Source organism: Aspergillus karnatakaensis (assembly GCF_047715665.1).
Source record: "Aspergillus karnatakaensis strain CBS 102800 unplaced genomic scaffold BJY04scaffold_1, whole genome shotgun sequence".
Taxonomy (NCBI): domain Eukaryota; kingdom Fungi; phylum Ascomycota; class Eurotiomycetes; order Eurotiales; family Aspergillaceae; genus Aspergillus; species Aspergillus karnatakaensis.
Genome location: NW_027395713.1, coordinates 1,259,024 through 1,270,472, shown reverse-complemented (window position 1 = coordinate 1,270,472; position 11,449 = coordinate 1,259,024). Strand labels below are relative to the sequence as shown.

Here is an 11,449-nt window from a genome sequence, read left to right as displayed (position 1 = left end):
GTCTTCTGGGTTTTCGAAGGTCGAGGCGATAATCGTCATCACCTTGAGCAAACTAGACCAGATCCATCTTGCTGTTTCATTGAATAATGATTTTCCGAATGTTACTGTTTGAATAGCCAACCCCCCCACTCGACTGTTATCGCAGGTTGGCGTAAGGTGCTGAGGACTGGCGTTAGTGCAGGACTAGCGCAGTTTAGCCGGTGATCGCACTGTCAAACGCGGGCCTGGATCCAGCTGTTGCGGCCGTGTCCATGGTCTGCCTCCTCAAGTTGACGCAATCACTATATTAATCCTTCCCCTTTTTCATAATAAAGTAATACGTACTACGCCCGATTATGAACTGTAACCATTCCATTTTGATTCCTCCCCCCTTCTTTGCAGTTCTCACTGGCTAGACCATCCACGGCTCCGGCCTCTCGGCTCCATCGCTCCATCGCTCCATCGCTCCCTGCCTGTCGGTCGCCAAACCTTTGTAACCTTTCACCTTCGCATGTGCTGGCGACGCTGGAACTCATCAAATAGCGCCCCAATAATGGGTTTGCTCCCCTTTGGCTCATGAGCTGCCTCAATATGATCCGCCTATCTGTGGAAAACGGCCTCCGAGCTCTGGTCGGGTTCGTTGACACTTGCATCCCCACTTTCTCGACCGCGAGTTAACAGGTCACAGCCTTTTCTTGTTAAGCTGCACGTTTATAACAACCTCCTACAACACCACATTCGCTTTTGGTGAGCTATGCCTACAGACGCTGAGTGAAGTCCAATGGATTGGGGGTACTAACGGCCTCGGTCTCCAGATCACCCCCTCCACACTGCCGTACTGGCATGTTCTCTCTCCGCGATCGCTCTTTTGATCCTGAGCAGATTCGGCTTTCAAACCCTGAACCCTGCCCTCACCACCGACAAATACTCTGCTATCCCGCTCAATGAGCTCGATAGATCGCCAGTCGAATTACCTCCACCCGCAGGCATTGATATCGACGCGACAAAAGAGCGACGGACTTTGAAATCGTGGCTGGGGATTGGTGTGTTTTCGGTCATTGGCACTGCGCGCATTGCTATTTACCGAAGTGTTACCGATAACAACGAATGCGCACCCCCGGGTTATACGGTACGTTTCTATCCGAGCATCAATCTTTGTTGGCATAAAGTAACCGTGGCTGCTGTTTAGTACTTGATTCCGTTTCTAGTCGCGATTTACGACCTATGGCGCAACCAACGAACCGCCCAGACTTGGGTCCGACCGGATTCCTCACACAACACTTTCGTACGCGTACTGATCACTATAACTAGCCGCATCCGGTTTTTTGTCCTACAAAGTCGTTTACGATACATGATATCTGCCGCTCTTATAGCAGCCAGCGGGTCTTGGGTTGCGTCTTTCCAAAATGGCAGAGAGTCGACATACATTTGTCCCATAGTTCTTGGACAACATTCTCGGCAAGGGACTTCAAGGATTATCGCCGTAATCCTTGACTTTTTGCTTCTAGCCGGAGCAGCTGAATTGTCTGGTGAAGGCGTGCGCCGAGAAGCGAAAAGGAAGCACGCTCTGCTTTCATGGGGGTACGGTCTATTTGTGAGCAAAGTCCGAGTTTCATCTTGCAAATTAAACCTAATCCAGCTCTTCTAGGGAGTCGTTTTACTCTGGGTACCCTGGGTGGCTTATTACACCTTCACTGCCGATGGTGGCCCCACAGTTTCTTCGATTTATCTAAGAAGTGCACTGGGCCAAGCAGTATTGGCTACGGCTGTCATCGTGTCTGCTTCTCAGCTGGTGAGGTTATTGACAATTACTATTTTGTCAAGGCTAACGTAGATAGTTCCCATACTACGGCGCGGTTGGGTTGTCTGTTTTGGCTGGTTTCGTTGCAACTTACTTCGACTTGATCTCAGCTATGTTCAACGGACAAGAGCCGTTTCCAATGATACCCGCTTCAGAAGCCCTGATGGCCCTCTCTTTTGCCTTTGCTGGAGTATTGGTCCTTTTGCTGGCCAGGATGGCCTCTGACGACGAGCCTCAGTTTTTACATCGTCCTAATCTGGTTCTGCGCTTCGCTGCCCTAATTATGTTCGGCACGGGCCTTTTCTGGGTCTATAGCCAGCCGAGTGTTGGCCACGTTCATCCGATAGAACTTCTTATTCACGAAGCTGGGCAGAACCACGACGTGTGGTTGAAGGCGGCCAAAGAAAGTACTACTTTAACGGAAGCTGTTCATCAGTATCAGAAGAAATACCACCAGTCTCCCCCACCGTGAGTAAATCTCAGTCATTGCGAATAAGTTCTAATAGTCTTCCAGGGGCTTCGACAAATGGTACGATTATGCTGTCAGCAGGTCCTCTGTTACGATTGACGAATTCGATGACATCTACAACAACCTCCTTCCATTCCGCGCCATAGCCCCTAGTGACCTTCGAACCATGACGCAAAAACTAGCCACAAACCCGTTTAATGATATCGGTGCTTTGAGCATTCGCAACGGCACGGTAAGGGTGCAGGAAGGCATCAAGCCGACTCATGCCTGGATGGTCCAAAGTGCGGCAAGAATGATTGAGAAATTCTCCGAGCACCTGCCCGACATGGATTTGGCTTTCAACTTGAATGATGAACCTCGAGTTGTTGTACCGTGGGAGAAAATAGCAGGGCTTCAGAATCGAGCCCGAGAACAGCGGCTCCCCCCTGCCGATGATCTTTCCGCCGACTGGTCGTCGGAACGCGATACAACCTGGGCTCCCATCGAGCCGGCCGATCGGACACCGGAGGTTATGTTTATTGACCACTCTTTGGAGTTGGCGTTTGACCCTTTCATTGCCCCTGCCTGTCCACCTGGATCGAAGGCTCGGTCCCAACGAATCTGGGATAGGAGGAATTTATGCATTGGGTGCCTCCGCCCACATTCACTGGGGCAATTCCCGACGGACTGGTCTCTGTCCACCGATGTTTGTCATCAGCCTGACCTCGCATCCTTGCATGGTTTGTTTCTCTCACCCGCGTCGTTCAAGATCTCCCAGGAACTATTACCAGTTTTCAGTCAGAGTGCTGTATCGGTTTTCAACGACATTATCTTCCCAAGCCCCTGGAACTACGTGGATAAAATAAGCTATGGGCCCTCTGAAGAGCACCCAGATCCTGCATACACGGATAAGGACAATTCTCTCTTCTGGATTGGCAGTACAACAGAAGGTGTCAGCCATGAAGGAAGATGGAAAGGTATGCCACGGCAGCGCCTTGCACACTTTGTGAACAACAACACATATAACCATGTGTCGGTGCTCTTGCCTACCGACGAGCCAAATACGTACTCCTACCAGATTTTCAATGGACTCGCCCCAACTCAAGATCTGAACCTCAACGCCTCGGCCAGCATCCCTGAAATCGTCCGGTGTCGCAAAGAGGACTGCACTGACCAAAAGAATGAGCTCGGCACGGGCGGACGAGTGGATTTCCAGGAGCACTGGCAATACCGCTACCTTTTTGACTCGGATGGAGCGGGTTTCAGTGGCCGCTTCCTCCCTTTCCTCCAGAGCCGTAGCCTCCCGTTCAAGACGGGATTGTTCCGGCAATGGTTCGACTCGCGGATTACGCCATGGCTGCACTACGCGCCTATTGATGTCCGTCTACACGGGCTATGGAGTACCCTCGCCTACTTTGGTGGAGTAGACGCCAAGGTCGACGGACGCAAGATTGAGATGAAACGCCACGACGTTCATGGGCAATGGATTGCCGAGGAAGGCCGCAAATGGGCGGAAACAGCTTTACGCAAAGAAGACATGGAAATTTATTTCTTCCGGCTCCTTCTTGAATGGGGACGGTTGACTGATGACCGGCGAGATACCCTGGGGTTCAAAGTTTAACCTCTTACAAAAGATTAATGACTTGTTTTTTTTCGTGGGATGTCTCCCTCATGCAATGTACCAAAACTTGGGATATGATCTGACTAGACTTAATCTTGATGTCTTTTAGCGAGCATACATATTCTGCTGCAGGCTTGCTTTCAAAAATCTCTCCCTTATTAATTGCATAACCTTACCAAAGCATAATTATATACAAACTGTCAAGCACCCAAATGCAAACGGGTATCCATAAACCTGAAATCAACTCTAAAACCTCCTCTCCCTAAGCACCTTCCTCACCCTTCCTACATCCCTCTCACCCTCACCCTCCCTCTTCGCAAACCCACCCTCCTGATAAACCCTCAAGGAGTTAATATCCCAATACGCCTCCCCAAACTCCCCCGGCCGATTCGCCACATAATCCACACAACTCCCCAAGGAAGAACAAGTCCCATCAGACCCCCAAACATTCCCCGCCCAATCCCCACAAAACGTGATGTCGAAAATAATCCGCATATCCGCAAAATGCGCATCGATATCGCAATTCGTGCTCGCAAACCGCGCAAGCGGTGGCCCCCAAGACCCCGGATCCGGATTCCTCCCGCCAATATCCCCAGGGACAGAATCCCGGGCAAAGAACCAGACGTTGATCACGTCGGATTTCCACTCTGTTGCGTAGACGCCGCCGGAGATGGAGTTGAAGGGTGCGCCGTAGGTGTTTGAGCCGGCGGGGGCTTGGATCCCACACCCGGCGTTGGTGGCTTGGTTGGGAGCGTTGACGTCGCAGTTTGTTGTGAGAGTTGTGCCGGTGTAGCCGGCGGAGGTGTCGAGGGAGCACCCCTCGGAGGTGTGCAGGGTCATGTGGTTTGTTGTTGCGGAGTTGACGTTCTCGATTATGTCGACTTCGCCGCCGGTGGGCCAGGAGGGGCCCAGGAGCCAGCTTTGTGGATGGGGTTAGTGCATATTCATAGATAGGAGGGTAGGGTTGGGAGAGGGGGAGACATACAAGGCTGGCCAAACTCCACATCCGTGCGGCATGTGCGCGAGATCGATGACGAACAGGCCTTTGTTATATGCTGCTGTGCTTTCTAGCCGGACAGACTGGCGGCCGTTGGGAGCGTTGTTGGTTGTGTCGACGCCCATGTGGATTGAGGAGCCCACAGAAATGAGGCCTGCGGCTTCGGCGGAGCCGCGGTCGATGTAGTCGACGTGACCGTGTGTTGGGTCGGCATCTGTAAAGAAGTTGAACTTGTCGAAGAACGTGTCCGGGGTGTAGTCGTCTGTGAGGACATAGGCGGCGGAGGAGAGGGTGAGGTGGGTAGTTAGGGCTAGGCCCATGAGAGTTGATAGGGTGTGCATGGTGATGTAGGGTAGAGAGGACACGAGCTCTATGTACAGTGAAGGATGGTATAGCCTCCAGGGCAAAGCAAATATAAGAAAGGAGTGTGAAAGTCAGTAGTATAAGAAAAGGAGCGGCAGGACAATGCCCTTGATTTCGCTCTTCAGTTGTCTGAAGCCTGATTCACAGCGAAGAGAAAACCATCTATACCAGAGAAACCCCCTCTTATATACACCAGAACCACCCCTATCCCTCCGCCCCTCGCCTATCCTCTCATCACATAGTTAGTCCATACCAAGTCCGCCCAAAACCATAAAGGTATCATCGGCCACCCCCAAAGCAGCAGACCCGGTCCCGAGACAGCGCCAAACATGCACGACACAACCAAGTAAAGCATATACTACGGAGGATGGATACCATTCGAGTCAAGCACAAGATAGGGTCGCAGCACTAATCCTTAGAGCGCACGCGAAACTGATACTAGTATAGCCTGGGGGCCGAAACTGAAGACTGATTCCTTCCCGTCGCAGATCCAGTCTAGGCCTGAGAAGTACCGAAGAGTATCGGAGATTTATCTTTCTCCTGGGTGATTGGTAGTGAGTGCCGAGAGTGATATGACAGGGACGGCATCAGGAACCGATATTTGAGTGTTGAGAGGGTTGTTGTGAACATCCAATTAGGGTACAGATGGGCGCCTAGAAGTACTCGACTAGCATATCTTCGACTCGTACACAGATAGGTATCTGGCCCTCACAGGACCTAGGGATCATGCAAAGCAGTGCATGTAACCATACCCCAGCCCATGATCGCAGATCCCTCCCCGTGCCTCTTCAGATGCTTCAACCCAAATCACAATGTCCAGTCAACTCCAACCTGATTGGCTGCATGTAAAATGAGCAGGAACAAACGCTCAGAAGTCAAGCTTAAGCTTTGCTCCGATCACGACGGCGGGCGGGCGACAGTGCCTGATTCGGTCGTCTGATGGGTGCCGATCTATCTCCTGGAATCGTCACTAGGCTGTTTTGTCCAGCTTTCTCCGGCGCCGGTGTTTCTGGGGTGATTCTTTGATCGTTCTATCGAGGTACTCGACATTTCTTTTCATGTGATTCAAGTCAACCACTAACTACTCTGAGTAACACCTTGGACGCCTTGACGCCGGAGATCACCTCCCGGAGAAAAACCGATCGACGTTGACATGCCAGGAAAGCCTTGCAAATGCAGGCGCACGAATCAGGCCTATAGCCTATATAGGATAGTATGGATGGTAGGGGCAGTAGTAATGTAACATCAGATCAAAAATCGAATCCAGGCGCAAAAGGTCCACGCACAACGATATCGCTATCGCTTGCTATCGCTCACGCATGCTCACTCGCTATGTACAGGTACAGGACAAACAGGACAGACCAGCCGCACTTCTCTCTCCCACTCCCCATGATGGTGCCGAGATGGCTGTGACTCGCCAACATCGAGTAAACATTGCCGATGGTATAGATGGCGACAGGAGAAGACGACCACTGGGCCTCGAGCTTTAGCTTCATCCTCGTGGGTCTTCGCGTCACCCGTTCCCTCGTTCTCGTCCACGTGCTCGTGGTCGTGTAACAAGTGGCTGTGGTTAGAGTTGACCGGGGCTACCGCTGCAGCTTTCCCTTTTCCTCGGGCTGAAGAAGGGTCGACGCGCTCTTCTAACTTGCGCGCGAGGCGGTGCTGTTTCAGGTCGTTTTGGCGGGTTTCCCAGGCACTCCAGTGCTGCTGGCCGACACCAGGGCCCCAAATACGCTGTCGGCAGATTTCGCAGACTTGGCCGCGAGGGCGCCAGCCTTTCTGTCGTAGTCGCGTTACTTCGTCGACATGGACAAAGAGATCGCGGTCTAGCATTCCATTGGCTAGGGACAACAACGACTTTTCGTAGGTGTAGGCGGAGAAAACGGAGGCAAGGACGGCCCGTAGTTCAAGAAGCGATGGCGACCAGCGCGCAGCCCTAGCCAGAAAGGCGCGGAGGATACGCAGGAACGCGACATCATTGCGCTCGCCTGCCGGACCTGACCCGCTAGTTCGGACTGTGCTTGACAGCAAAACAGTAAAGACCTGTTGCACCTGCGTCCGGAATGACGAGACAAGGTGACTGGTATGCGCTCCCAACGGTGAGCCCTCAGCCCCCTCTCCATCAACCTGAACACCCTGAATCTGTCCAAAAACGCTGCTAGCAATACGAACAACACCTTCGAGTAAATCAAGCCAGATTTCCTCATCAAACGACAGAGGCTGCTCCAAAGCATGTTTTCCCCCACCGTTCCTCTCAATGCTACGCGAGTTCTTGGCCGTCTTGCTCTGGCCTTGGCAGAGCCACGTTCCAACCTTCACGTATTTGTCGAGGGACTCCAAAAGATCGTCAATTGCTTCGGCAGTAGTGCCCGAGTCCGTTGAATCCTGTACGCTCTGCAGAACCCCTACAAGCCCTGATTCTAGCGTCTTCAGGTGTGCAGTGAGACGGTCCATTGCACCTCGCACTTGTCCTTGTCGAGCAAGGAGGATCACAGCTGCGTCCACCACCCCGCTTTCTTCCATTGAAGGGAGTAACTCTTCCAGCCGGATGTCTCCTTCTCGGAGAGCGTCCACAAAGTTGGCGACTTGGTTAGGATCGTGCTTGCAGAGTAGCTGCACGTAACGCTCGATCATCCAATTCTCCACAGGTCGGACTTGAGTTTCCGTCGTTGACTGCAATCGTTGTCCAACAATCACATCCAAATATTGATACTGACTGTAACTCTCCTCTTGCAGAGCCTTGATGAATGTCGCGTGCGTTTCCGGGGCAAAATCTCGCATTGTCTGCGCTGCTATGCGGACATCTATTTCTGCGATCTCACGAGCATGAGCTTCAATCACGCTAATCACAGCCTGTCTTCGTTTCTTGCCTAGGTGGGCAGCCGGGCGGAGGCAGTCTTGGAAGCAGGTGAAGATCTTATTTCGCCCAGTTGAGTCTTCCAAGTATGTGAGTACCAGCTCTGAATAATGTTTCTCTGCACGATAAGTCGACTTGAGTATCCTGAAAAATTGCGCTTCCCGGAAAAGTGGAATCATCTGTTGAATGTCCGGTGGGTGGTATATAGACAACAGGTACTCCGCGCTCAACTCACAATCTTCTGCCATCTCCTCATTAGGGTATCGGCACAGCCGTTCAAGAACCTGGTGGAGGGTACTGCCGGGAAGAAGAATATACTGCGGGTATTTTGGCAGGTTTCGAGCAATAAACATATCCAGGTATATGGTGTCAGAGGTGTCAAAAGAGGCCGAGGTCATGGTTTGTAAAAGGACAGTAATCAGGTACTGGCGGTTGACAGATAACCCCGGTTGAGGAGTTTCCTCTGGATCTTGCTCATTCAAAAAGCTATCCTCAAACGCCTCGTTTAGCATGCTCATGAAGCTAGACGCGTCAAATTTCAACAGCACTTCCAGAGCAGACAAGGGTCCTTGCGACGAATTGTTGCTCGCCGGACCTCCAGAGAATAGATAACTATATAGGGCAGCCTTTGCTCGCGAAGCTTCAGTTTCATCCAAATCGTTGCCCGTGGGGTATGAACGTGACGTCAGGATAAAGGATAAGTATGGAAAGATCTTCATCGCGTTCGTGTAATGTTTGACCTCATTGACCGAATCGCCATTCGTCGTCGATTGCTGAAACGGTATTAATCCAATAAGCTCTTGCAACGGCCCAACGTAATCTCCCAAACAGCGGTTCCAAACATATATGAATGCGTCGTAAAGGTTGTGTTGCTTGCACAGAGTTGTGACTTGATCAATATCCATCGTGCTGGTATCAAGAAGACAAATGATTTCCTCAAGCTGAGTGGCAGTGTGGGTGACGACAAAGTGGTTGATGAGTGCTTTGACGGCAGTAGGCGGTAGAGAGGTCACTGTTCCTTCAACAATGAATGGCTCAAGCGCATCGAGGAAAACACCCTGCGAGTCATGTTCCTCATACCAGGTAAAGACCTCATCCCATAAGAAATCCTCATCCGACATGCAGACGCAGGCAGAGATAGAGACTTCAGCTAGTTCTTCTAACTGCCGACGCCCAAGCCGGTCATTTGCTGCCTCTGCGTTCCGTCCAAATGCATATTTTAGAGAAGCAGAAATCATTTCAAGCAGCTTTTCTCGCACAATAGGTTGCCGTAAGGCATCTTCATCAGGCAGACCGACAGTAAGCTTCTCCGAGTTACCGCTGTAATATGCCGTTGCTTGACGTATAGCCCCAATGAAATCACCAGCCTCCATAATGGCCAGCAATCGGTCTGCCCAGTTCGATAGACTGCCAATGAGCATCTCGTTATAGCCAAGCATGAACAATCGCCCCTTGTAAGAGCGGAAGCTCATATAGAAAGCATCAGCCACAACCCCGTGCATTGAAGTATCCTCTTCATTGAACTGCTCAACTAGTGAGTGCAGCTGCCCCGAAAAAAGATCAACATGATATATATGTCGGTTGAGAAGATCAACCGCGTTAGTCACGCGCATTGTATGGTCCTCGACGATGAGCATTTGCTGTGTAATTGTAAGGACAGCTAACACTGATCGACTCAGCCATTGCACTGCGACGATAGCCTCATCAGCTCGCCATCTACACCGCGGGCGAAACTCTAAGCTTGGAGGGCGGTCTCTTGATGTGTCATCTGTTTCGATCTCATTGACATCCAGGACAGTTAACACATTTGACCAGCAGTAAACAAGCTTCGTCTTTGAGGTCTCTGAGTCCTTCCCCTTCAACTTGATTGCCGGGAACCACGCAAGAGCGCCAGTCATTGCGCCGTGAGCAGTGACTTCTTTCGGCCGTGGCGATTTGTGCTGAGTTTGCGCGACTGGCGTGGTAGAAACGATAACCAGCAGGTAGGGGGTGAGCATGGCGACTAGACCAAGCGAGTCGGTCGGTTGCTCAACGTTCCCCAAAGGTAGAGGTGAGAAAGCAAGCACCGAGCTTGGTTTACGTGGCCGACTGCTTTCCAATGCGGTTTGGGGATATCGACCCAGTACTCGAGTTGTCTTCACAGTCCGATTCACCGCACCCATACCGCGAGTCGCCAAGTGAGAGAAGGCCATTCCGCGCTTGTCGGCGGACACAAGAGCAGTGCGCCTCGTTCCAAGAAATCCCAAATGTATGACCGGCGATCCACCAATGTGACCATCAGATATCCGCGTTTCAATCTGATTCGCAGGTATAGGCTGGATGTGAAGGAATGGTCGCGCCGGTCTTGATATCTCCCAGGTGAATATGTCGCCCGAGACATGTCCTGCAGCAACAGTTGAATGATCTGCGGATAGTGCCAACGACTGGACAGCACCGCATTCGACAGCTATAATAGACGTAAGAGTTAGCGCACGGATGAGAAGTCCAATATATCAATGTCGCCATCACCATACCTTTAGTCCCCGGCCCAATTACCCCCCTCAAGCTCTGCTGATAGTCAAACACCAAAATAATCCCCCTCGACGTCCCAATGACAATCGAAGTCGACACAACAATGCAAGTCGGAGAGCCAAAATTCCGCTTTCCAACTTCTGAAAACGCCTGCCCAGTTATCTTCCTCAGCTTCGTCCAGCGCACAACCTCCCACGGATCCTGGCGATCATCTGCATCGGAATCGATTGTCGCCGGTGATAAGTGACTGGTTAGCGAAGACTTCCGCGAGCGAACCTGTGAAAGAAACGGCGACGACGGTCGTAAACTTCCTAGCGACGACGCGGACAATCGAGATTGGAAGCGGAGGTCGAAGGGTCGATGAGATGGACTAGGACTTGGGCGCGGGGAGCCACGGAGCGCCAGGGCACTGCCAGGTGATGAGGGAAGAGACCCCTATCGCAGCCATCCATACATTAGCAGATAAATTTCAAGTCAAAGCGCAGCAGAACCTACCCTCAAGGATGGCGTATCGTCCGGAATCGACCCACTATCCTCCCCAGGACCAGCATCAAACGCGCGCACCGTCGGCGACGGCGTCCCAATATCAATGCTGTCGCCCTCGCCAGCCCCATCATCTACCCCTGCCGGAGTCCCATTCGCCAGATCCGGTATATCCTCCTCAATATGTGCAATTGAGCTGTCGTTTACTTCTTCCGAGGTAAACTCATCGCCGACAACGCCGTTGCTTGCCGCCGGGAGCTGCTCGTCTTCATCCTGTGCATGGCCCAGATCGAGGTCGTCTTCTCGGGCCCAGTCATCGCGGCCCTCGGTCGTGGAGCTCATCAGCGGTGTGTCTGATTGTTCATTTCTTCATGTGCGCGCGAAGCAAG

At 51.9% G+C, this 11,449-nt stretch overlaps 3 protein-coding genes across 3 annotated transcripts; 1 reads left to right on the top strand and 2 right to left on the bottom strand.

Annotated features, from left to right (window-relative positions):
* Window positions 1–570: 570 nt before the first annotated feature.
* Window positions 571–3,849, top strand: BJY04DRAFT_204492 (putative capsular associated protein; the record flags this gene model as incomplete). The annotated part of the gene is made up of 7 exons (XM_073713498.1): window positions 571–614; window positions 668–726; window positions 795–1,108; window positions 1,169–1,573; window positions 1,628–1,771; window positions 1,818–2,248; window positions 2,295–3,849. 7 exons carry the CDS (start codon window positions 571–573, stop codon window positions 3,847–3,849), a joined length of 2,952 nt encoding a protein of 983 aa, XP_073577529.1.
* Window positions 3,850–4,095: 246 nt separating this feature from the next.
* BJY04DRAFT_212739 (glycoside hydrolase family 16 protein) lies at window positions 4,096–5,187 on the bottom strand (the record flags this gene model as incomplete). Its single annotated transcript, XM_073714675.1, has 2 exons — window positions 4,096–4,768; window positions 4,835–5,187. The coding sequence occupies 2 exons, from the start codon at window positions 5,185–5,187 to the stop codon at window positions 4,096–4,098; spliced, it is 1,026 nt and encodes a 341-aa protein (XP_073577528.1).
* Window positions 5,188–6,348: 1,161 nt separating this feature from the next.
* BJY04DRAFT_6067 (CORVET complex membrane-binding subunit VPS8) lies at window positions 6,349–11,447 on the bottom strand. The gene is made up of 3 exons (XM_073720718.1): window positions 11,073–11,447; window positions 10,580–11,012; window positions 6,349–10,512 (listed from the first exon to the last, which is right to left on the bottom strand). The coding sequence occupies exons 1-3, from the start codon at window positions 11,400–11,402 to the stop codon at window positions 6,533–6,535; spliced, it is 4,743 nt and encodes a 1,580-aa protein (XP_073577527.1). The 5' UTR covers window positions 11,403–11,447; the 3' UTR covers window positions 6,349–6,532.
* Window positions 11,448–11,449: the final 2 nt, after the last annotated feature.